This window comes from Nymphaea colorata, chromosome 3, assembly GCF_008831285.2.
Source record: "Nymphaea colorata isolate Beijing-Zhang1983 chromosome 3, ASM883128v2, whole genome shotgun sequence".
In the NCBI taxonomy this organism is placed as follows: domain Eukaryota; kingdom Viridiplantae; phylum Streptophyta; class Magnoliopsida; order Nymphaeales; family Nymphaeaceae; genus Nymphaea; species Nymphaea colorata.
In genome coordinates, this window is record NC_045140.1 from 14,982,618 (window position 1) to 15,008,349 (window position 25,732).

Genomic DNA, 25,732 nt, shown 5'->3' on the forward strand with positions numbered 1-25,732 from the left:
ATTCAGGTCTTGTATCTATCCAAGTTCTAATTGAGGTCATAATATGAGAACAGCAGCCTCAGGCCCTCAACTGCAACTGCGGATCCAAAACTTGGACGAGAGGGAGCACCTTTTGTTAGACCTTTCGTTTTTGAGTTTCGAATTTTGTGTCGAGTCATTCTCATTAAATAGACGCTTGTTCATATATACCAAGTTATTGGAATCCATGCAATTGGCGCAAGCTAGATGTTTGCTACTTTTTATTCTTTGCCCTCTCGCTGCTTTGTTAACCCCGTTTTTGTTAAACCTGTTTAGTTATTTCTTCGATCTGATACTTCTTCTTTCAAGTTCTCTTCCTCTTTCCAATTTGCAGTTCAGAAATATTAGAGACAAACCCTCGTTGTTGTGTCATCTTCTTACTTATTATAAGCAAGACCGCAGACACAAAGGCCAAGCGGACAATCCATGCCGAACTTGGTTCCTTGCAACCTCCTCGGAGATGCCTTTTTAAAGAGAATTGTGATCTATTATGTCCATATCGATGCTGATTCAATTTGAGATTTACTTAGTTATCAGACATCCGATCCCTTAACTTCTGTATGTATAGAAGGTCTTTAGAGTGAAATTTTGAACTGTTTGGTTATGAATTTGGGTTTTCTTCTCCCGTTTCTTTATTCAATTGAACTTTATATGAATTTCTGTATCTAAAAGATCCGAAACTGATCCATTTGCTAAATGTATTTGAAATGTCTAGATACACAAGTTTTGCACATGGTCCTCCATGTTAAGGGTGTTTTTGTGTCCAGCATTCCGGTTGGTCAACAAATTGGCCATCAAAGCACCATGGAAACAAGTGGGGCTTGAGTACTAGCCAACACTCTATAGCCATATTCGTCTTCTAACAGATCCATGATGCCGGTACCTTTGTTCTCTTAAAAGGCAACCTTGCAAAACTATATATTATCATTTATTTGTTAAAAGTCCTCCAATTTTTTACCAATACCTAGCCTGCTAGTTGCTTCTGCCACATTATTCTGTCATCTAATTTAGTTGCTACCTTTCTTTTGAACGCATTAAGAAAGGTAATTAGCTATCTTTATTTTCAAATTGAATTTTAGATGGGGGGATTACCTAGTAGGCTATATTTTTGGGTGTGTCACATAGCAATACTCTTTTTGTTATGACTTAGTGTTTCAACATTTTCAGTTGAGGTACTCCTTCGTAGCTATACTAAGGTAAGAACAGGCACATGACTCTGTATTGTATTTGCTTGATCTATAAGACACACAATACACACACTTTGCCAGATATTAGATGTCCAAAAATTAAAATCTGTTGCCAAAAATAGTCACCACATAAGTATTAACAATGGCTTATAGTGCTTTTAGAAAGGGATTATGACAAAAAATGTTTATGACATTTTGGTAAATTTTTAAATTTTAACCATACGCACAGTACATCATTGAGCTCCCTTATATGTATACACGCATGTGTGTGTATGTGAGTGTAGAACTTTAATGATCTCCAATTGCATGGAACATGTATTGGGACTGGAGCCAATGGTAACACGTTCGAGCGATGCTATTCAGAAGATCAAAGCTTAGCTAGCTCAAGCTCATAAAGTCTTTCAGCTTGAGCTGGCTCGTCTCTCTCTGAGGCAAAGATTTCAAAATTGAAACGACAAGATTCTAATTTCTAATTCCACAACTTATTAGGGGGAACATAATTTGAATTCTGAAAAAGACCTATCCGTAAAATCAAACGCATAGCTTTGCTTTAAATTTGTAGTAGAAACTTCATTTAGAATATTCTGACTGGTAGGCTTATAAGAGTCCAACCAGGTTGAGCACTTGGCATCCTGTGTTCATCTTTCGCCCAGTCCCAGCTTATGGATGGGCCGAGCTGTTTGGTAGCTTGATCGTGTTCCACAACATAATACATAGGCAACATACCTCTTTCTTCCCTCAAAATTTACAGGACTCCCAATGAAATATGCCATAATAAACTGACAGCCTTCATTGCTCTCCTTTAATTTGCCATGTCAAGAGGATAGCTCGAGGAACGTTCGAGCCATGGGGTGCTCGGCCTGTGAGAGCTCATCCGGCTTGAGCACCTCGACGACCTCGCCGTTGACGACGAGGCAGACCAGATCAGCGATCCTCTGTATCTGCTTCACACTGTGGGAGATGATGACGGTCGTTAATCCTCGGGTCTTTTTAAGCTTGACTATGGCGTCCTCGATGTTCTGGGTCGAGATAGGATCCAGGGCGCTGGTGGGTTCGTCTAGAAGCAGCACCTGCCATGGACGACAGAGATAAAAAAAAGGAGTTGATCGAACTTACTCGTTCATAAATCCGAGCGGCCAGCAGTCCCAACCAAAAAGCGGTTTGTCTTGTACCTAGAAAAAGATGAAAACTTTTCACCGACAGTGGGTTTACTTGACCTACCTCGGGCTCGTTAGCTAGCGTCCGAGCCAGTGCGACTCGCTGAGCCTGACCCACCGATAGGTCAGCACCCTTCTTTGATGCGAAGGAAGAGTCCAGGTCCGCCAGGTTTAGGAGTTTGGACACCTCATCGTTGGTCAGCTTCTTCCCCACGAGACCGGGTCCGAACCTCACGTTCTCCGCGACCGTACCTGTAAAAAATGAAACCCAAGGACGAATCATAAACCTTGGCCTAATAGCTGTCCAGGTAACCTCTTTGAGGATGAGAGGAAATTTTAATGGGATCCAGTAGAAGGAAACCCAACTGACGTGACCTACCTGTCCCTTATTTCTGCTCAACTTTCTAGCTTAACACAGAAGTCCGCTACTTGATCATTACATCTTGCCTACTTCTTGTCTTCCTATATATGCCCAATTTGCAAGCTACTCTTTTATCGTAGAAAACAATTTTCTCTCCTTTCATTCCTAAAATAATAGATGTAATGCTTAGAACAGAAAGAGACAAGATAAAAAGGTTTTCGACTTTTAGTTCGCTAACCATGACAATGTGTACGCTCATAGAAGATTCATAAACATATTAAAATTTTACAACACCCAACTTTTCTTAGTGGTATAATGAAAACACGTAAGTTTGAATTATCTTTTTGGGTTTAACAATCTCTTTTGATGCAACCCTAAGAGGTAAACATGACACCCGAACATGTATTCGTTATTCCATCAAAGGTTAAAGCATATGTTCATCTATGTATTTTTTGATGTACCAAACACTTTGTACGGCCGTGCCTTATCAATAGTTGGTCCTGATAAAAAAATTCCCCACTACCTCTCACTTCCCCCACTAGAGAAAAAGACTCGTTATCGCTTTAGTTTTGTGGCAGGAGGGATGAACATTGCAAGAGTACAGTCAGAAACATATATCAGGAAAAAAACTTCAAACCTCCTCAATTTTAACCCTGGCACTTCAAACGACCACATTCAATTAGGTGAGCAGTGCGTGCTTGTTCTCAAAAGAATTGAATTTTCTTTTAAACTGCTCGCATGTGCAACAGGTCCGTTATAATCTACTTAACAAATTCATACCTTCTGAAAATCCAGCATAATGTCGGCCAATATCAACAGCCACAAGGAATGATCCACTCATCAAGTGACTCAACCTCTTTTGGAAAAAAATAAAATTTCTGCATGATTAATATATAATATATACATAGTTTAGTGAAATAGCTACCAAGAGCTCCATCTACATAACTAACAAAACATGCCCAGACTCAAAACCGTCGCCCGGAAGAACCGTTCAGTAATCAAAGTGCATCCCTCCAGCTATAATCTACCAAGTTGATCGGAGCCATCCTTGATCTAGTTTACCATCTAAATGGGTTAGACCGCCCGCCCGCTAAGATGCCATCTTCGTATGGCAAAAAGCAAAAAAGTATGGGCGATCCTTTCTTTATCAATCTCTGAACCTTTTTTTTTGGTTAGTTCCTTCCTTGAGAAGTGGCAGATCCTTGGATGTCTACAGGCGACCAAAAGTCATCTTGAAGCGCCTCTACGATCAATCTTTAGATATCAGAGACGGCCAACCGGCAGTTCCAAGAGTCCCTAGGCACTAGATGGCGCGGGCCAACAAGTTATAAGAACCAGTGTGACTAAGATCGGTGCATATTGACCAGTCCCTAGATTTATTTCCTGCCAATGGTTTCGATCATCTTCAAAGACTATGAGCCAGGTACAGTGTGCAATGAATCTGGCTTGCGCTACGCGGTTTCAAACCTAATTTGTGAACAATTATTTTATTTTCTTAAAAGACAAGGTAGGGGACTGGATAAACTGATCCCATCTTATGTCAACAGAACACCTTAAGTATAATTTGGGTAGATTTATATATATTGTAATAAATGTTTCATGAATCTGGTCAATTCAAATTGTTCATATTGCTAAACATTAGCAGCTTCTTAATTTTCATAAGGGGCATTTCGATATAAAACCTTATTTGCAGCCACGTGACCTGACAGAGCTTCTAATATATGATAACCAATCCAAAGTTTTTAAAACATTTAGCGATCACTTTCTCTCTTTCTGTTTTTTTAGGGTCGTCTAGCTATTTAATCAAGTCTGCTCGATTAAAAGAAAAAAGTATATATAAGTTCGTCTTCATATTATTTTTCTTATTTTTCTTCTAACCATTTATCTGCTTTATAAATGGCCCTTGTAAAATAGTTGAGTGACTCTAGTTATTTAAAATAGACATTCACATATATATATATATATATATATATATATATATATATATATATATATATATATATATATATATATATATATATATATATATGAGACAAATTAGTAAAAAAATCCTCATCATAATGGCAATTAATTTTGTATAATAGCAAGGCAGGTTAGCCACCTTCTGCTGGATCCTTCCTACGGAGTTTGTTGCTACAGTACTCACCGTTAAGTCCAATGTTGGTCAAGTAGGTTATCCGCATATCAACAATGCCTATTGACTAATACATGTTATTGCCTTTCAGTCTTTAGCGCCCTTTTTTTGTTGAACTTAAAAAATAATTTAAAGTGTTCTAAATTGATAAAAGAACGAAATAGAGCGGTATAATTAGTCATGTGACATGGGTGGATGGTAATATAACTGGTTGACGCTACGAGGATGATTTCGACTTTTTTTATGGATCTATTTTTGAATTAATGACATTTTGAAGTACAAGCCTACCTTTTGGTATTTTCAAATATGGGCCATATTTGTCTAATTTTTTGATAACCTTTGCACACAACTGTATAAAACAGGAGCTCAAGTTAAATCGTGATGTACTTGAAGAAGATAAAGCTTGTATTTTCTGAAATTTGCCATTTTAAACTAAAAACAACTTTTACCTTTTACAAAAAGAGACAAGTTTATCTTCTTTTTTTTTTAAAAAAAAAAAATCTTAGTTCATACTTTTACAAGAGAGACAAAGGGAAATGGTAAAGCCACCTTTATTTGACAGTTGTCAGAAAAACTCAAGCCCAGATCATGCAAATTAGTAACTTGAAACTTATATTCAAATTATAGACAAAAGGTGGTCTTAAATGAAATTTTCAATTTAAATTAATAAATAAAAATGTAATATTTTTTTTGCTAAGATATACCTGCCATTTGCTTCTGCGGCATACGCAAGCTGAGGAAAGGGCGAATCTCACCAGATCATCTTAAAAGGAAGCGCTACTTGAACCATTGACCTAGTTCTCATGCTAAAATCTTTTAGTCCATTATTAAAATCTCTATTTAATGAACAAAAAACCATAACCACAAATTGGAATATAGAGCTATTGTTACGTGACAATAATTAATTATTTATCAGTTTTTTAAGCAAAAAATTCAAATCTGCTAATAAATCAGCAAAAATGCTACTATTTACCTATCGGAATAAAATATCAAAAATACACTTCAATATAATATGTTAACACCATAAGATTTTCATCGAATAGATTTCTAAAATGAAGAAAAAGATTGTTAACATCATTATTTCAGATATTAACAGAAACTAACTGATTTGGATATAATTGATTCATTAATTAATGCTACTGCTCATAGTTAAAGAAGCTATACAAAATACTTGGCATGAACTTTGTTCTTATCAAGTGTAACTTTGTTTTTTTTGTCACATCATCTTCAAAATAAGTAATAAAGTAAGGTCGACGGACGAAACGTTGTTTTGATCAATATTGCAAAGCATAGTTGTTCTTTTAATAGCATGAAAAAATTAGGTGCTCTTTTATTATCGCCAATAGTTTAAGTGTTTTTAGCAACTTCGCCTTCTCTCGTTGATAAGCGAAAGCGAGTAGCTTAAACAATATACTACTATCTTCCGTTTTAGTTTTAATTAAGCGTTAGCTTCAAGGAGCTTAGCTAAAGGGATGCAAAAGATGCGTCCCCGTTTTGATTTTTGTGGGTGTTCCTTCGCTGAACCGTCGTTGGCCGCCCAGACCTCAAGACAACCGATTAAAGCAGGGAAAACAGATTTTCAACAACGGTTTCACCAGAATTACTAATACCGTAAGAATTAAAAAGGAAGATTGTGGTACGGAAGGACGGAAGGAAAAGGAAATCACCCTCAAATAGAACGGGTAGCTGGAAAAGCATGCCGACCCTGCGTCTGAGTTTGAGCACGTCGAGATCGATGATGTCCTCGCCATCGAGGAAGACCGAGCCGCAGGGTGGCTCCCAGAGTCGGTTTAGTGCCCTCAGCAGCGTGGACTTCCCGCTCCCGCTCGGCCCGATGACCCCGACGACCAGCCCCCTGGGCACGTCCAGCGAAACGTTCGATAGGATAGGGACGCCGGCGTCCGACTTCTTCGTCAGGTTCCGGACTCGAATCTTCGGCAAAGAGCTCAGCTCTCCGTTGTCGACGTTGATCAGCAAATGCTGAAACTCGTCTGCTGAAAATCCAGCGTCGAATTTGAAGAAGAGGAAAGTTAGACGAAAACCTAAGAGAGAGAGAACAAAAACCTAATAGATTACCCGGAGTTGTCTCCATATCAGCAATGTAGAAACCGTGCGGCGTAAGGACCTGGAGATCACATAGATGATTAGGCGAGGACAAATTAAAAAGACGAAAAGCTAAGAGAGAAAACAAAAAGTAAAGAAGAACAAAGAAACAAAGAAAAGAATAACATGAACGTGACTAATTAGGGGCCATATATGATCAAACAAAAGAAGCAAACAAATAATTTGTAAAGGTTAAAACATCATACAATTCAAATATGCTAATATGAAAAATATAAGAAAAAAAGAAGAAGAAAAATAATCCAATGAATGAAACAACATGAAAGAAAATTGACGATGAAATATACGATCGGCCTTCCTCCTCAGATAGATAGAAGCTTCAAATCGCTACGCCTTAAAGCGCTTCAAGTTCCCAAGCGTATATTTACATTTGTATATTCAGAAACAAATACCAAGCGAAAGCAATGGAAACAATCGAAAAGAGATGTTAAGACCGTAGAATCTCAAACAAGCATGCAGCAACAAACCGGAAGTTACTGACGGATGTTGAGGCTCCAGAAGCAGACTCCGCTTCAAAAGTCTGCAACGGAAAAAGCAGATCTGAAATCCCGATCCGTGAAAGCAAGCAAGCCGGATCCCCTCTGTCTATGTGCTGAGGGAAGAACGAACGCGGAGGTGAACTGATGATGAGAAGGAAATGGGTGAGAGACAAGTAGAGCCGCCAAGGTTGTAGAACTAATAAATACAGGAGGAAAGCAATTGAGCGGGGTGCGGCAAAAGAAATGGCACCAGTTAAAACCTCGACGCCTTTCTGTCTCTCTCATCTCATCTGGGCCAAGTAAACGCCTTCCCCTTGTGGAGAAGAGAGTGGAGATTCGGCGTCGTCTCCCCTTTTCGATATGCCTCCACTTTCCACCAGTCTCCCCCGTAGTACTCGATGACGAAAATGGGTCCGACTTTGGGGAGAAAGCCCTCGGTACCCGAGACTTCCACACAGTGAGTGCAAAGCTCTTCGAGAGATGCGAATAAATAGCATTTGCGACTTTTGAAGAAAGATGCGGACAGGACATTTCACGAAGGAAGCAACTAATTTAAAATATCGAAACTAAAAGAGATAGAATGGGTTTAATATTGAAGCCCGATCCTTGCTTAGTTGAATCTTATTCGCGATCAGATAAAAAAAAAAAAAAAACAACACGGATTTCAATACGTTGGCGTTTTATTTTCTAAATTCTTGCAGGATTTTATAATGACTTCAGCGTTCAAGTCAAGCCTTTTAGAAACTTGAATGACATTTTTCATCTGAAAACTATAAAGTAAGCACCAAGTCCTTTCGTTCCGAATGGATCGAGATTCACAAGCACTTAATAGGAAAAAAAGAAAGCCACATATGTCTACATGTGTATATTAGTAATTTTGTAAAATATTAGGGGCACATGATAGTGATACATGTACGGCAATACGATAAACGGGCAGGAGGCGAAAATGGGAGCAAAAGTCTAAAAGAATGGATGACGCGGCAGCAGGCATGGTGGGACCCACACCATGGAAGCACCGAGCTCATCCTTCCTCAGATGAACCCTCCCCATCCTCCCTCTCCCTCTTCATTATTTTATTATTTCAATATTCGAAAGATTTTGTTTGATCGTTTAAATATTTTTTCCTCTTTAGAGCACATGCCATGATGGTTTTAATTCATCAATTCTAAAATTTTAATTCTCATTTTATTAAACAAGCCATTTTCAATTTTGGAATCAAAATTCCATACATCGAAAATAAAGGAAAATTAGAACTGGAATTTCTATTCCAATTCCAGTTTGAGGTGAAGCTTTGTTTCTAGAATTTTTAGTTCTAGAATCAAAACTTAAAGACATTTAAATGCCTCCTAAAAGTTTTGGTGGTCATAGTTTCCCTTGATGCTTTAACTTGTGTGACATTTGAATTCTACAAGAGTCGATCTTAATTTTCATGTCATTAAAAGCATATACAAGCTATCATTAGTGTCTTGTTTTAGCTCCAAGGCGGTGAAAATATTTGTCAATTTCCTTTGTCTCTCATTATACATTCACAGCTTTCACCTCATTCACCACTGCAGCTGCGATCAGAGGAAGAAGAACTGGATTTCAAGAGCTGCCTTCTCTAATTACTTGGTAGCATTCCAGTGATTCTTCATGGAGTTGTATATTCTTAGTGGGAGCCTCTTGCAAGCAAATTCCTTGTTATATATAAACTTCATTAAGCCAAATGGTTGGTAGTTGTTAAATCAGAGGAAAAACGCCAACATGAAACAAGAAGCTCATCTCATGGATACTAGAAAAAATATTACCTTGTCTGGCAAGATGAATCATATAGAACTTCCTAGTTTCTTGTACATAGCAGCTAGGTTCTCATGCATTCAGATTTCGCGACAGCCTTTTCATCAAGCAACATATGTTGGTTAGCTTTTTAATCGAGGTCATTTGTTTGGTAGGCATAAATAGGAAAATTCCAAACAACACATGTAATGGAATTGGAAAAATTCCTAGAGAATCAACACAAAAACTGAAGAATAAGAATGCTTCATATACGAAGGCAACATGCTCTTAATTTAAAGGAGAAAAAGGAAACTCAACAAGCACTCTGAATCTCTCTACATCAAACTTGAATGCCCAACTTCAAGAAAGAGCGTCCTCCTAAGTTTTAGACTCTGCATTCGAATAAAAGTACGAGCCATTAATTACTTATCTCCAGGCTATGCGGTGGCTACATGGTTTACATTCGAAGTGATTGTCTTTTTTAGACACAATCACTTCTTCCACATATATGGACCCACTTTTTTCCATCCATTTCCGTGGTTATAGTCCACTTAATTTTTACAAATTAAATTCATTTTTCTTGACAAGCCAAAGTCCATGAATATTACAATTGTATAATGCTAGCTATGAGAATAAAAATAATATATTTAATAAACATGATCATGAAAGCATTTAATCCGTAGTACTCTTCACTTCTTTCCTTGGGTCGGAAGTTGTTTTTCTGGTAAGAATAGATTAACTAAAAATATTTATGGAAAATGGAAAAGAAGATGGTGGAGAGACACATTTGTTCATTTAAAAGAAAGGAACCTTTTTGCTGCAACAGCCTTACGAGAGGGCCTACAGATATTAGGAAGAGACAGAAGACATCTCTTTAGGTTGCTTCCCTTTTCAAGAATGAAGATTGGGGCAAAGTGAAGCATTGTTCGTCGAGTTGGGAGAAGATAAAACAGTTTTTATTCAACTTAAGTTGTTTTCAGTATGTGTTTACCCAACTGAACTAGTTGCCTAGTTTCATGTATACGTGTATGTGTCATAATATATAATGATATGAATATATATTCTTCAACCAAAGAAGGTGATTTGGACCAGTCCGGAAGGTTATAGAAAACATGGTGGGCAGAGTTAGCTTAAAGTATTTGGAAATAGACTTGGGACAATCAAGTCATGGAAATGTACTTGTACGATAAAACGTGTAGTTCATGTACATTTTAAATTGTTAATATGAAAAGATTCATAACCGTATATGCATGAGAAACATTGACACATGGTGGAACGTGTGGATCATGTGCTTCCAAAGTAAGAAGAAGGGTTAAATAGTTCACTGATGTTCTTAATAGTAGTGCAATAATGTGTGAACAATGTACTTTATAGATATATGCAAGGGCATCATATTGTTCTGGGGGGAGAATATTAAGTTGGGCATGACAAGATGTTGTTGGTTACCTATGAAAATTGTGCGGTACAAGTAAAAAGGGGAAAAGGCATTGAAATTACGTGAATGAGGCCCACATGCATACTATAGAGATCAACATGTTGTGTAATGAAGTTGTACATGTTGTGCTACATAATAAGACTTATATTTTGTTATTTAAATAGTGGACTATGGATATATTGATTCATCATTGTATTTTTTTTACATGAAAGAAATGGTGACCGCTTGATTATGTATATGTAGATGATATCATTTTGATGGGAGCAGACAAAGAAAAATCTTGAAACCTAAGAAGTAGTTTCATGATGCTTTTGAGATAAATGTTTTGACGATAGGGCTGCCTAAGGAACCCGAGGACTCGAATCGCTCATCAAAACTCAACTCGACTCGTTCATAAATGAGTCGAGCTCAAGTTCAAACGTGAGCTCAAAACGTTAAAAAAGTTGAGTTCAAGCTGTAAGAACTCGACTGAACTATATAATGGATTTTGAATTATAATAAGATAACAGTTAAATGAGTGCCAATTAAAGGAGTTAATCAAGTTAAAAGAAATAATACATGCTTAACATAAATGAGTTAAATGAGCTAAACAAGTCGAGTTCGAGACCAACGTTGTATCTTCGAGTAGAGCTAGGGCTTGTTCTATCGAGCTCGACTCAAGTTCCAATCGAGTTTGAGCTCGAGTTTTTTGAGTCGAGTCAAGCTCAAGCTGGTGCAACTCGAGCTAGACTTGAGTTGTGTGCAGCCGTACTTGAGAAACTTCTCTATTTTCTTGTCATTGAAATAGCTCACTTCAGCAAAAGTTGGTCTTATCTCAATGTAAATACACTCTGGATTTACTTAGACATGTGGACAAGATCGAGGTGCAAACCAACTGAAACTTCTATTGAGGTTGGTCCCAAAATCAGTGTCTTCCGAAGATTCCATCGTTTAAGAGGAAGGATATCAAAGACTTGCAGGAAAACTTATTTACATATAATGTTAGCTTGACAAGTCAATGCATGCACGCTCTTCAAGAGGATCATTGGAAGATCATTAATCCTAGATTGCAGTACTTAGAAAAAAGGACTGCACAACAGGGCTATGGTACAAAAGGAACAGTCATATCACCAAATTGTTGGTTTACAAATGCCGAATGGGTAGTTTGCAAAGATAGAAAATTTGCCACATGATATTGTGTATTCGAGGGTAGAAATATGGTTACTTGGAAAAACAAGAAGCCAAGTGTGATGTCAAGGACAAGTACAAGAGCAGAATATCCAGCTATAGCTATTGGTGCCAGTGAACTCACTTGGATTAAGACTCTTATGACAGAAACTGGACTGAAAGTTAATCTCTATTCCCATGCATGGCGACAATCAAGATATCATTCAATCAAGGCCAAAGTTCAAATTTCATGAAATAACCGAATATATAATAACTCATGATTGTCATTATTTTCATGAAAAAGTTCAGAATGGTCAAGTATGTACTGCGTATACAAAGAGCGTTGATCAGCTGGCAGAAGGTCTCACTAAAGGTCTAAATTAGGATCGACATCATAAACTTCACAAGCAAGTGGCGATGTGCAAATATCTATACCCCACTTAAGGGGGAGTGTTGAAGAAGTTTTATTTGCTATTGCAGCAACACCTCTCCCTTGTTCGTCAACTTTTGTCCGCTGCTCTTACTTGGCCATTGCTCTCTTCTACCCATTGGTGATCTTATTGTTTTTTTGGAAACCGGTGATTGAGAAATTGAGGTGAAGAATTTCCAATTTTCATATGTTTCTTACCTTGCGCCTCTACCTTCTATTTAGTAGAGGAGTTTCCTTTGTGTGTATCACCATCGAGGTGAGGTATTATGGTGTGTATCTATTCTTGATGCACAACTAATGAAAATCAAATTAGGAATGGTGTTGCTGCCGCGGACATAGGTCTTAATGATCAGATCACGCAAATCCTAGTTCATTTTGCTTTCTTTGATTGTTTTTCTACAAAGATAGAAGAAAAATATTAATATCAGGGACGTGCTTGGGTAGCTGAGGAAACATCAATATAGAAGAAAATATTCAGGAATTTCCCCTTGAATTTATTGACACAAGACCTAGGTTCTCCTGGAAAATCCCAGGTTTAATTGCATTGCCATTGACGGATTAATAGGAATTCTGCATTAATAATCATGAAGAATCAATTTTTAAGGCATATTCATGGAATACTAATACAGTCGTTAAGATGCTTGGAATATTTTCTGTATGTGCTTCTATTTAAAAGTTATATATGTACCTCTATTTATACCAAACGCTTTTGTTACGCATTTGCGATGCTTCTACCATTAGAGATTTTATTATTGGCACATTAATTGCTAGGCAAAGGACGCAACGGAGATTTTTTGTGGATTACGTGCATGTTCACTGCTTGGTAGCATATTTGGTGTACACTCTAAGACGGTTTAAAAATTATGGGGAAAGGTACGTTTAAAAAAGAAACTTTTTTTAACAAAAAAAAAAAAAACTAAGTAATATAAAACTCGTTTTCACCTCCAAAATCAGGTTTTTGGAGTGTTTGGGGTTTCACCAAAATTAGGTTTGAGGAAAACCCAGTTTTGACAAAACCTGGTTTTGTAAAAAAAATCCTGACAACCCCTAGGTTATTCAAAAATTGTTTTTGAATGTGATCCAAATAAAAACAACAACAACAACAACAACGATTTTAAATCACATTAAAGGACCAATTGAAACCTGTTTTGAAACGAAACCGGCCATGCTGCCAGTGAATCGCTTGATTCAGCGGTGCGGTTGAATCAGAATATATATATATGTGTCAATGGAATCAGTTTGCCAGTTCGGTTTGAATATGCTGATTTTGATACCATTGGGATCTATCACGTCTCACATTTCCTTGTTATCTAATATCATGTCAGAGACCAGCAGATATTCAAATGGATCGTAAAATAAATTGGGATGGGAGCGCTCTGATCTCCTGGCAGCCTTGCACCAGCGGAAGCAAATATTAAAATTGATATTTCTCTCCTTTCTTCCTAAATTTTTATTCTTTCCGACAGGTTGGAATAACGAAGGACCAACTTGATACATCAGATGCAGTTCAATTCAATTATCTCTGTCATTTTTCTAAAGCTGGTTCACCTCGCAGATCTGCTAATTCCTTCAGAAAAGACCAAACAAACAACAACTACCACTTGGGCATATCGACCTTTTCGTGGCAAGCATCCAATGAAACCTAACAGGCAACAGCGACGCATAGCTTCAGCTGATAATGCATTTTCTTGCAGCAAGTTAACGGAGTGATCCAATTAATCGATCTTGTATTTGATGCCCACGTTTTCGAATTAAAGTTATACTCAAAAGAAAGCTGAAGCTCTCAACCAACTCCTTGTCCCTTGAAGAGTACAAAGCATGCTTTTGATACTATCTCGACCATACTTTAACTCGCATGTCAGTGCAAAGGGTTGACACTCTTAATATTCAAAACTTGAACTGACATTGAAAAAGTTAGACATTGAAAAGAAAAAAAGAAAAGAAAAAAAGACATTGAAAAAATTGAAAATTTTTAGTTGTGCAATGTATTATTTGGATTCAAGTTCAGTTTGGCTCCACTTGAATCCAAAAGTTAGACTGTTTGGCCTGCCCATGAAAAAAAATCCTGACTCCTTCCTGATGCCAAGCCATCGGGGGATTGTTGTTTCCTTATTCACTTTTGGTTCTTTCAATTTTCTGGTATCTTGTTGACAGATTGTTGAGAAGTAATCGACGAAAAGGTGGAAGGCAGTACAACAATTAAGGGTTCAGGAATGTGGACCTATAGTTGGTGGATCATGAACCGGTTGGGGGGTACATACGGCTGTGGATCTAGACATGGACCACAACCAAGTTGGGCCATGAATTATCATGTTCTTATAGTCCATTTTCCGTCGTCCGAAAGTGTTTTGGATCCATATCCAAGCCAGAAATGTCCAAACCAGATACGGACTGAAAGGAAGCTCCAAACCGAATCTGACGCGATGCCGAGAGCATGTCGGCGCCATGAGGCAGTGTCGGGTGGCGGAGTCGTCCGGATCGGAACCGGAGAGGCCCATGGGTGCTGTCATTTTTCGAATTCGAATCCAAGTCGTGCAAATCCGATGTCCATCTTTTTGAAACAGTGGAACCCACGAGGGCGTGCTGGGGATGTTTGTCAACAATTTTCTAACCCTATCAATTCCGGCATTGATCATACATGACATGGCTTTTGTGCTAAGAAACAGTACAATTGCAAGATGGGAAGATGAAATTTTCACTAAGGGGGCGTTCGGCATTTTTGTTTTTGGAATTAAGAAACTGAAACATGTAATTTTGATCCCATTTCAGTTTGGGAAAGAATTATGATCCTGAAATTTTCATTCTTTAATCAAAGTGTTAAACCATCAAATCACCTAAAGCCGGGGTTGTCTGATGTTTGAAGTATGACACGGAAATTAAGTACGTTGTGGGTTCGCATTGTGCTTCTCTTTCCATTACTATTTTATGAAATCCGAAGAAAGATTTCGTATGTCCGATTGAGCACCATCTATGAACAGGCAACATCTTGTCGAGGCATTGGTGGAGCCATGATTTTTTGGCCGAAGAGCATTTGAACCGTGTTTGATGTGGGCATCACAGGTGCCTGGACCTGGGTCCAGTTTCTTCATAATGAAACCACAATTAGATTTTTTACTGGCTGGTGTGGGCACTCGCCTACACCAAACCATATGTTTCTCCGCTACTAGGTTAGCATTTGATTTGAGACAACGCGTTTGGAAATATCTTTTTAAATTCTTGCTACTCTGATACAAGTACTGTTCCATTGAAAATTTGTTGTAATACTCTTAATTTAGTCTTTAGGGTCTGATGACAAAATGATTGACGAGAGTTAATCCAGATCATAAAGAAAAAACCGATACCAATCTAAATCCAAGCAGAAACTTTTGGATGACTGTTTATAAAACAGATGCTGGATCGAGATTCTCGATCCAGGACAGGGTCCCCACTTTTACAATCCATAGCTTTGGATACCATTTGATGAATCGTGGTGTAGGATTTGCTAATATGTAAAAGCCGGAACAGTTATTCGATCGAACCACTTAATCAGTTGCCTTTCTCCATGTCTCCTTCTATTTTCTTATCAGTTTAAATTCCGTTGTTTATTTTTCAGACTCATATGACATTTTCAGAATTTTAGTTGGACCTACAGAGCTCCGATTCCAATTCTCGGAATGTTTGTTAGTATTAGGCAACCCTGCAATTTTGTCAAGCACAGCTTTGTCTATGATGATTTTGGTCAAGAGACTCAGGACAAGGGGGAGACTCCATTTCAATAATTTGAATGCTTGAATATATGGGTAGGATCTAATAAGCTGTTTAATAAATTCCAAGTCCTAATAAAGCTTAGGATCTAATAAGCTGTTTAATAAATTCCAAGTCCTAGTAAAGCTTATTTATGCATTAAATAATGTTTGATTTTGCTATTGGTAACTAGGTTTCCTACTCTAGGGATTGCATCCATATGGCCCATTTGGCAGGACATTCTTCACCATAAGGTTGTGTTTGTTTCACTGCAGATCTCAGATTTGTGGTATTCTAAAATTTTAGGATTTCAGATTCATGAATTTAAATCTAATCTTAAATGCAAGGTTTTTTTAACTTGCTGAGATCCTAAGTTTAAACCACATGTTCTTATGCAGCCTCGAATCAAAAAGCAACACAAGAGTTGCAGCTAAGTTCATAATTTTGAATATTTTTTTTTTCCAAAAGCCACTGGCAACCAATTATTTGGTGCGTTCATGGCTCCTCTTTTTGACGCCAAAGTTCTTGTGTCTCGCATAGGAATTCTCAACTTCTTAAAAGAACAAAAGAAACGGTATGTTTGACTGAATTGGGGTCTGCAAAAAATCGATGCAGGAAATGGCGGGGGCACCATCGATTTGTGTAAATCAATTGGATTGATCTCAACTTGTAACTCAAACAGTATAAGTCGATTCAAAATAAATAAAGTATTGAAAAACCCAATATTTTACATGAACACGCGTCGTCTCACCGGGCGCGAGACAAGAAAATATTCACAGAGACTTGAGCAGCACCACTGCGGAAATCCCAGTTCTGATCCACCAGGCAAAATGCCGTACCCCCTCCCAATGTAAATGGCCAAATGCTACTGCCAGAGGAGAGGGGCATTCTGGATTCCACGCGTAAAATAGCTCACCAAAAATCTTTCCCACTTTGGATTCCGTTCCCTGAACATACGCGCACCTCCTCTCTGTTGCTGCTCCATTTCCTCTCAGCTCAGAGTACGAAGGATCGATCATACGATCTGTTGAAAATTATGCCCACCGGATATCATGGTGGATTTTCATCGAGTCTCTCAACCGTGAATAAGCGAGGACACGTCCTTGGGTTGTTGTGATCTAATGAAAACTTTATTTGCGAGCAACACCTAAAAGTACTCTGTCTTAACAAGACTTACTCAAGCTCAACGGCATAGATGAGATCTATGTGGGCGATTTCGCCGGTGAGGTGAACCCATCATTTCATTTCCTACCATCTCAAACATTGTGTTTAAAAATTTTGACGATCCTGAATTCTTCTCGTTACATCTAAAGAACATAATAATAAAGGAGTATAATATAAAAGTTCGTTTTCAAAACAGGCTGATACCTTAATCTAAATGCTAAAGTTTCATCACATTTAAGTAAACTTTTTCTAGATCAGAAGCAATCCTGGTTTGCTTGGTAAAATTAAAGAAGTGGGTAGGTTAGAAACTTAATTGCTTAGAGACCAAAGAATAGAACCAACGCAAGTACATCCAACGGTAACTCATAAAAGTCCCAAGCAAAGATAAAGATCAAGCTGTGCACAAGTACAGGAGCTAGCAATAATTGAGAAATAAACAAAGCAGTATAGGCTGTCGCTGACACTTTTTAAAAAACATGAAATAGTATTTACGCCATTATTTCAGAAAAGTCAGGTCCTTTTTGGATCCAGGTAAGGCTCCAATCAGGGCCGGGCCCTCATCCTGCCCCAATGGAAATCCACAGCCATGAGTTACACAAAAAAGGGACTCCCAAGGAGTAAGGGGATCAAACAAAAGCTGAGTGAATTTTGGGACTTTGCAGAATCCAAAAGGTCTCATCAATTCCCACCCTTCTCTGCAAGAGCTGTATCTTCCACATTGGTTCTGCTTTCCATGTTTGTTTTCTCAGCCGAGACAAGAATTCCTTCGCCTTCCAAACAGGGCCGTTTCTGCATATCAACTAAAGATAGTAATTCTGATTCCCAATCTACTGCCAAGGCGAGTTGCACTCCATGAGAAAGGAACTGTCCATCAGAGTAGTCACCTTCCTCCAAACAATACACGGATTTTAGGAATTGCTCTAGAAAAGTTGATGGTCGCGTCAGTAAAGAAGAGTATGAGTCCAGACGGTCTAATAGAGCCTTTGTTGTCTAGTCTGTTGCAGTGGGTTCCCACCTGTTGACATTAGGCAAGCGATAAGTTTGGCATGTTCAATCCATCATATCCATGGCTTCCACCAAAGCCAACTTGCTTGGAAGCTATCGCTACCAACTCTGTGTATCTACAACCCCTAATTCCTGTGTGTACCAGCTGATACACACCAATTCCAGCATCGTCCAAGCTCTAGGAATAAATATTTGCTCAAGAGGGCAGCTTGCAATAGAGATCACAGTATTTTCTATGTTTGGAAATCCTATTAGTTTAGTAAGAGATATAGAATACGGAACCAATACATGTTCTACATTTTCTTCTTATAGCCAAATGGTTCCCAAAAAACTAGACAAAACGAAACTTGGACCACCACTGTGAAGAGTGATTCCATTGCTTCCCACAATTCCAGGTTTTGCTAGTACAGGCAGAAGTCCTAGTTTCCAGGAAGTCGCGGGCGCTTTGGGTGTACCACTGACAAACATTTGAGGAAGAGATGAAACGGCCTTATAAGCAACGGGCGATGAAGTTGACAAGCGAATTGAGGCAATCCCCTACAAGTTTAGGGTGTTTCTTCTTTTGGGTTTTAGTGAAAAGAATAAGAAATAGTATGAAACTTACAGTACGTGTGGTCTTTTGAACTGGGCAAATCCGATTATATATATATATATATATATATATATATATATACATGTATGTTCCAGCCTAATTTAGTGAAAATATGAGTGCAATTTAGCATGCACCACCAAACCAACTCATGGACGACAGACTCTGCACGCATTGATGAGCATATCGCCACAACGTGATCTTTCCCCGTGCGCCTCTGCGTTGGAAAATAACACCTCCTTTTTCCTCTGTTTCACCGTTGATTTCTACCCATCGTGTTCGCCGTAAGAACCAAAGGCAGGGGAGGGGGACCATCGCTCTTCATATTCCCAAACACCCAAAATGGAAAGCAAGAACAGGAATTGGATATTCCAATTTCCACCCAACGCTACCATTCCAATCTCTGAACCTTTGAAAGCCTGGACGCCGAGTACCGAGTACAGAACCTTCCCCTGTAAATAAATAAGAAAGAAAAAAAGTTCGAACTTCGAGAGCCATGCAATATTCCAAATTTCTGTTCTAGGGATGCGAGAGGGAGAGAGAAGGGTCGCTTTTAAGACATGGATGTGGCACCTGCAATTTGGGGACGAGTGAATGCAAATGGATCCATAGCAGGCAAGAGATGGATGCCTCGCCCTAGGTTTATTTTAGAGAAGTAAGTCGCCATCTTTCATTAATGGCGACATGAACACAAACACACCCCAGAACCAGAGTACCCGGGCCCCTGGCAGCCCCTCCTCTGCACAGCCTTTTTGGCTCATTTCTCCATGGTTGAATCTCCCAATAAAAATTAAAATTGATCCCGTAAATAGAGACAGTCAGAGTCGAGATAGAGGGGGAGCATGTTTTTCTTTTACAGGAGGTCATTCCACAGGTCGGTCCCGGTCCGATTCAAAATTCTCACATCCAATCCAAGTATGAAGCTTTTCCAGGTTCCAGATCGGGTCCGCAAATGGGCCGCTGAATCTGGCTATCAATCTTCGAAGTCGCCTGAATTTGCATTTGCATGTCACCGTCACGAGTTTTGTTTTCTCCAAAAATTTTCTTGAAAATAGAATCCAATCTGGAGTTGATTTTCTTAGACACAGTTCATCTCGATCAGTTGTCTACTTTGTTCACCTATTTTCATTGTCATGATTGCAACATGGACGCAGTATGTTTGTAGCTTTTATTTATATTTGCATTATTGTTTCTGATGTCATCATTTTCAATATTCTTATGATAAATCGAAGAACAAAATCTTAAGTCTTCAGAAGTATAGGGAGTGTATTTCTCTGGGTCGGGTATCTAAAAATAAACGGACCCAACTCCACACTAGATCACTCGGATGCGGTTCAATCCGATCCATAGCTAAAAAAGGATTTAGATGCCAAACGTGAACTATCAAATCTCAATAATTGCACGCAATTATCATGCAACTATATATGAGGCCCGAACTTAGTTTGAATTCAGACACCGACGAGATTCATTACTAAAATCACATGAATTGGTATCAGCTAAGGTAGGACCCATCGTGAAATTGAATGAACCGATCCAGCTTCGTGGTTGAAGTTAGATCTTGAACTCATTGGTCTAGCAATTAAAATGTTTCTATCCCTCGTCATCGGAAACGGACACCGTCATTTCAAATAAATACGGGGTCCATGATTAGAAGATGATCTATGGATGGGAGGTAAGAAGGTGAAATCGGAGTGGCGTTATGGGATGCGAGCATCACTTGCCACTTGAGACTGGAGGGGACGAGAGAGAGAGGGTCTTGTTCTCCAAACTAACTGAAAAGAGGAAGAAAAGAAACGAAAGGTCGCTGGAGAGGAGAGAAAGGCAGCTAACTGCGACGCTGAAGAAGCCTTTCCTCTATCGCGCTCTTCCCAGCAATCGCTTTCTCCTCTTCTTTTCTCTCTCGAATTCAAACGCTTCGAGCAGCGAACAAACAGAGAAAGAGGCCTGAAGCCCCATCTCTTTCTCCCCTTTTACCTTCTTTTTTTGGGAGGTGGGGAAAGGCGAAAGGAAGATGGAGGGTTGAATTTCAAGGTTTTGATCCGATAGACGGTTCAGATTCGAAGGGGTTTCCGAGGAAAGCAGGCAGAAATATCGGAGTTAAAGTCGCGTTCTTCTGGTTCGGGATGCATCCAGGGGTTCTTGCCGGAATCGGGATTAAGAACAAGGAGACAAACAGGAAACAGGTGATGCCTATCGCTCAGCGAGAGAAGTAGTAAAAAGAAGATGGTGATCCAGTGCGCGAGAAGGAGAACAAGAAGATGAGGACGACGGCTATTACCTTCCTTCCGCTCTCTGTCCGCTGCATTCTGCTGGTCGTCGCAGTCATGCGGTTCGCTGTGGCGGAGGAGACTGCGCCGCCGTCTGTTTCTCCGTCGCGGCCCTCTCCAACATCACTGCCTCCGCCCGTCGTCCAGTCGAACTTCTCTCCCTTCCGCCCAAGCATCGCGGTGATCATCGGCGTCCTCACGACTATCTTCTCTGTGACATTTCTGATCCTTCTGTACGCGAAGCATTGCAAGCGGAGTGCTGGGATCGCCCGCGCCGGGCATCCGAGCTACGCCTATGGCGGTGCTCCCTCCTCGTACCGCCGGAACTCTGGCGTCGACAGAAAGGTGATCGACTCGCTCCCTGTGTTCCGGTTCGCGTCTCTCCGGGGGCCCAAGGACGGGCTTGAGTGCGCCGTCTGCCTAAACCGGTTCGAGCCGGCGGAGATCCTCCGTCTACTTCCGAAGTGCAAGCACGCGTTCCACGTCGAGTGCGTCGATACGTGGCTCGAATCGCACTCCACATGCCCGCTCTGCCGATACCGAGTCGACCCGGAGGACGTCCTCCTCATCATCGAAGAAGTCCTCGAGCCAGCAGCCGTTCCTCCTCCCCCTCCTCTTCATCCTCCTCCGAAACAAGAGGTCGACATCCCCGCCGCCACCGCGCGTGTCTCCGGTCGGCATTCCTCCGCCGGAGAGAAGTCTACTCGTTCGCACATCGTTTCAACAGCTGGTTCCTCATCTCTTTCGCGCGTCTCAGCTGACGGCGGCGTCGGCCGGAAGCGGATCGTCGATGCTGTGAGGAGCGTCGGGTGCTTCGATCGCGGAGGCGGAGCCATCCGCAAGGACGTGCTCCTCCTCCCCGACGCGGCGGCCTCGGACCGCGAGAGCTTCGAGAGGCGTCTCAGCCACAGGATCATCGTCTCCGACTCTTCGGCCCTCGAGGGTCAAAGGAGTGGCATGAAGCCGTCCGACCTGCTCTTCCTTCGATCGGAGATGATTATTGACAGCGGCCGGTATAGCTTCGGTCCGGCCGATCCGAGTCGAATATCTGTCGTATCATCGACGGAAAGGCATCCGGTCCCGGAGGTACGCCTGGACATTGCGAACGACGTGGTTTCGTCTCGAAACAGCGGCCGACGCAGCGTCAGCCCATCCGAACTGACTAGAGAACCCGCCGAATCGGCGGCGGGGGAGCTTCCGATTCCGGAGGTCGACTTGGAGGTTGTAAATGACTCTATTTCGGGTGCGGGCGGTGGCCAATACCGATTCGGTCCATCCGAACCCTGTCCAGGTCCCGAGAATCTCGTGTCTGCGCCGGAGGGGCGGCAATCGCCGGAGGCGCGGCTGAAGGTTGCGGTTCCGAATCGATTCCTTGACAAATCGGGCCTGATTAACAGCCCCAACCCACGGTCAGTGTCTGAGATCACGGGGTTAGCAAGGTTATTGGGGCGGCCTTCCGGGGAGAACAAGTGGCATAACAGGTTCAGCATCTCGTGATCCTCGGACCTTCAAGACGGGTCGACCTTTTATCTGAGCCGAGAAGCTCATCGGGACCCGGCGGAAGAAGCTCTGTGCTGACGGAGATCGGACGGCTGAGAATCGCGGGAGACTCCATATCCGTGGTTCTGAGAGCAGCGAAGGGCTGATGAGTCGGAATTCGGGTCGGAGCACGAAGCAAGGGAAACGTGAGCGGTGCAATTTTCTGCGTGCGCGGGGATCCTGCAAACCTGCAGAGAGAGAGTGGGGGTGGGTGACGTGGAATATTTAATTATTCGGGGATTTCTTTTTTTCTTTTAAAAGGAGAAAGGGCAAGAGAAGATGGTGGGGGGGCGTGGGATAGGGCGTCGTGAAGCGCCCTGCATGTCGGGATCCGGGCCCACCGACGAAGTTTGTCCTGTATGCGATCATGTACGTGAAGTGGTGTCGACGGGTCCCGGAAACCTTTCTATTTTAAAATTGATTTTTATAATATTTTTGTGCGCCTTCCTGTTTTCCACTTTTCTCGTTTTATTATAAGGAAAATTGCCCCCTCATCGAAAGGCAGCGTCCCTCTCCCGCCAGCACAGAACTCCCGTTTTGCGCCAAACCGAAAGCTGATGGGTTTAATGACTTCCCTGCCCTTGGCTTCTTCCTCATCAGTGATTGATTGCTTACGGGGTACGGCGCAGTTAATATTATTCCATCCAATCGACGCTGATAAGTCTCGGCCGTTTAAACTTTAGGTCGACCGGCCATTCTTAGTTGCATTTTCCAACAAGAAACAGACTGAAAAGGTTACACTCATATATAAATTTGTTATTTCTAGATTAGTATTTCCCCTTCTTAAAGTTTTGCCTTCATCTAATGAGAATGGTACTTTCTTTTCAGCATCTGGTCTCTCGCTTAAAGAGTACACTTTTTCGTCCTTTTTTTCTTCCTCCCAGTTTTTATTGCATCAGTTTCCTCTGCCGTCGCTTTTTACTTCCCTTCGCCCATACTCACACGTTATCCTTTCCCTGCTGCATCATTCACCGCACACTTCTTACTCTTTCTGTTCCGATAATTATGATCTCAGGCCAGCCGTCACGGCGTTGGCAGCAGAACGTTTCACGGACAAATTTATAAAAGGAATGTAAGTTTTGGCGGGTAATTTATTATTTAATTTTTTCTGACATGGCTTTTGGCGGAGTATGCTCTTAACTGTTCTTTTTCCCCCCCTGAGTGAGCCATCAATGTGAATTTTTAATCTGAAAGAGCGTGACATCTTTTTTGGCCTTAAAGAGCTATCAATGTGATACTGGTGAGCAACATCGATATCCGTAAATTGTAGTAGCCATAGGCCAATGGGGGCCAATGCAGGCTCTGCCAATAACTGCTGGTCGTGTTTGCCTGTTAGATGAAAACGTGACCAAGTTGGTGAACTCCAATCCCTTTTTCTGCTTGCTCACGAGTCCTGTCCTGTCCCGTTGCACATGAAATGCAGGTGACAGAAACGTGAGCAAGTTCGTGTACCCATCGGTTCAAACGAGTCCATCAGCTGCTACATATTCTCATGTATCAGCTTGTAGCGTCTCGTTTTAAGACGACAGATCGCATTTGGATTTAAGAAATTATGTCACCAGATTAGATTTAGATTCAAATTCGTAGATACCCAATGGAATTCGGATTTAATTTTGAATTAATATCATACATCCATTATCCATGGCTTTTGGAAGTTGGCTCAGATTCATTTTCATATGTAAAAGTCGGGTTTAGTTTTGGTTGTGAATTTAAAAGTTGGATTTGGATATCAAATTTAAAAATTTGGACATGTATATATTATAAACTTTTCATCTTGCGTGTTTGAATTCAAATATGTCAACATCAAATAACATGGATATGGTAAAGAGTATATCTGGTTTAAATCCTTCGAGCCACTTACTCGTTGATACTTCTCACATATGGCTATGCACATTCCAGCAAAAAATTGATGCAGCTGCATCTCTTATGTGTTCCTATTCAATCGTGGTGTTATGGTTTTTACATCTGAATGATAGTTCACAAAAAAAAGTAAGATTTTACCTTCCAAATTTGTGTTCCCCCCACTTACTCATATGACCTGGACAATCTTTTAAACTTTCTTTCAGTAAACTAATGAGTTAAATGTACTTTATACAGGAGGTAAAAACGTCGAGCTGGAGACCTAGAAACCAGATTCAATCTCATTATTCTATTGTTTGAACTTCTGAAGTTGTTGCCTTCCTGAGACTTATTTACCGGAGCTTACCCTCGATCAAAGAAAAAGTTTTACATCATCTTTTTTAATCAAAAACTTTGTTGTATGGATGGGTACGTATGTAAGGATTTATAAAACAAGCACAATATGATAGCAAAAGAGGGAAATGAAACTGAACCTCTGTTCTTTTTGTGTTTAATAAAGTACAAAAAAAAATCAACTACTTGAGAGGACAATGAGCGTAAATGTTCGCATGGGGGCCCAACTCTTACGTAATTGTTGGTTTGATAACTTTTCTCCTCGCTGTACACCAGGCCAAAAAGAAAAAGGAAAAAAAAACAAAAACTTTAGGTCTTCTACATTACAAACTTTAAATCTTGGGAGGAAGATAAGCTTCAACTTTTCTCAGTACTTGAGGTAAAAAGTACACCCTAGTGAGCAAGCGCCCAAGGAGAACAGTCCCAACAATCAAATCTAACTGCTATCAAACGCCCCTCTTAGACAGTACTTTGTTCCAAGGCTCAACCCACTGAGTCGCCATAAAAAATTTTTGAAAAGATTGCAAAGAACAGACAGGTCCCGTATTGGCTGGTAGGGTAAAAGCAGACAGCCTACAACTAACAAAAGCCTTCCTTTGAACATGTTCCTGTTGTCCGCGGAACTGTCTTCGATCGTATCTTCCAAGTAAAAAGCCGTTGGATGCTTCAGAAATACTTTGCTTTCCTCTATAGTAGCAAAGGCCGCTTCACCCACTTGTTTTACTCGAAAGTGGAAATGCTAGTCTGGTTTTGCGATTAACTTAAATCTGTCATCTACGTCAATGTTTCCTCCTCCACAGTCTAAACAGAAAGACTTTGAACACTGGGTTCGTCTAGCTAGCAGCTGGCAGGTGGCCGGTCATTGGTTCGAATCTTAAAGGCCTCTACTGTTTGCATGACCTAACAACCGGCGCATACAGGCTTTTACGTCGTAGGTGTTAAAAAAAAAATCATAACAAACAATTTTTAACTTGGTTTTTAACTACGGAAGGACACGCACCGTCGACCTTAATTGTTAGTGTGGCTGCA

At 40.5% G+C, this 25,732-nt stretch overlaps 2 protein-coding genes across 5 annotated transcripts; one reads left to right on the plus strand and one right to left on the minus strand.

Annotated features, from left to right (window-relative positions):
* Nucleotides 1-1,686: 1,686 nt before the first annotated feature.
* LOC116249522 (ABC transporter I family member 17) lies at nucleotides 1,687-7,876 on the minus strand. Of its 4 annotated transcripts, none has more exons than XM_050076482.1 (6): nucleotides 7,708-7,876; nucleotides 7,460-7,598; nucleotides 6,934-6,982; nucleotides 6,525-6,848; nucleotides 2,427-2,614; nucleotides 1,687-2,275 (listed from the first exon to the last, which is right to left on the minus strand). In XM_050076482.1, exons 1-6 carry the CDS (start codon nucleotides 7,740-7,742, stop codon nucleotides 2,021-2,023), a joined length of 990 nt encoding a protein of 329 aa, XP_049932439.1. In that variant the 5' UTR covers nucleotides 7,743-7,876; the 3' UTR covers nucleotides 1,687-2,020. The 4 variants fall into 4 exon arrangements, with proteins under 4 accessions (XP_049932439.1, XP_049932438.1, XP_031478495.1 ...); XM_050076481.1 differs by having other exon boundaries at nucleotides 6,525-6,851; nucleotides 7,708-7,875; XM_031622635.2 differs by having other exon boundaries at nucleotides 7,446-7,790.
* Nucleotides 7,877-20,216: 12,340 nt separating this feature from the next.
* Nucleotides 20,217-22,964, plus strand: LOC116251138 (RING-H2 finger protein ATL43-like). The gene has a single exon (XM_031625225.2). It carries the CDS (start codon nucleotides 20,963-20,965, stop codon nucleotides 22,466-22,468), a length of 1,506 nt encoding a protein of 501 aa, XP_031481085.1. The 5' UTR covers nucleotides 20,217-20,962; the 3' UTR covers nucleotides 22,469-22,964.
* Nucleotides 22,965-25,732: the final 2,768 nt, after the last annotated feature.

What these genes read in the sequence shown, in the direction of transcription:
- LOC116251138 (XM_031625225.2), top strand. Translation starts at nt 20,963, where the DNA reads ATGAGGACGACGGCTATTACCTTCCTTCCGCTCTCTGTCCGCTGCATT.
- LOC116249522 (XM_050076481.1), bottom strand. Translation starts at nt 7,742, where the DNA reads ATGAGAGAGACAGAAAGGCGTCGAGGTTTTAACTG. An exon ending in CTTCTGGAGCCTCAACATCC is followed by an intron (nt 6,983 to 7,459) that starts GTCAGTAACTTC and finishes TGTGATCTCCAG; the next exon opens with GTCCTTACGCCGCACGGTTT. An exon ending in GCTACCCGTTCTATTTGAGG is followed by an intron (nt 2,615 to 6,524) that starts GTGATTTCCTTT and finishes CATTTTTTACAG; the next exon opens with GTACGGTCGCGGAGAACGTG.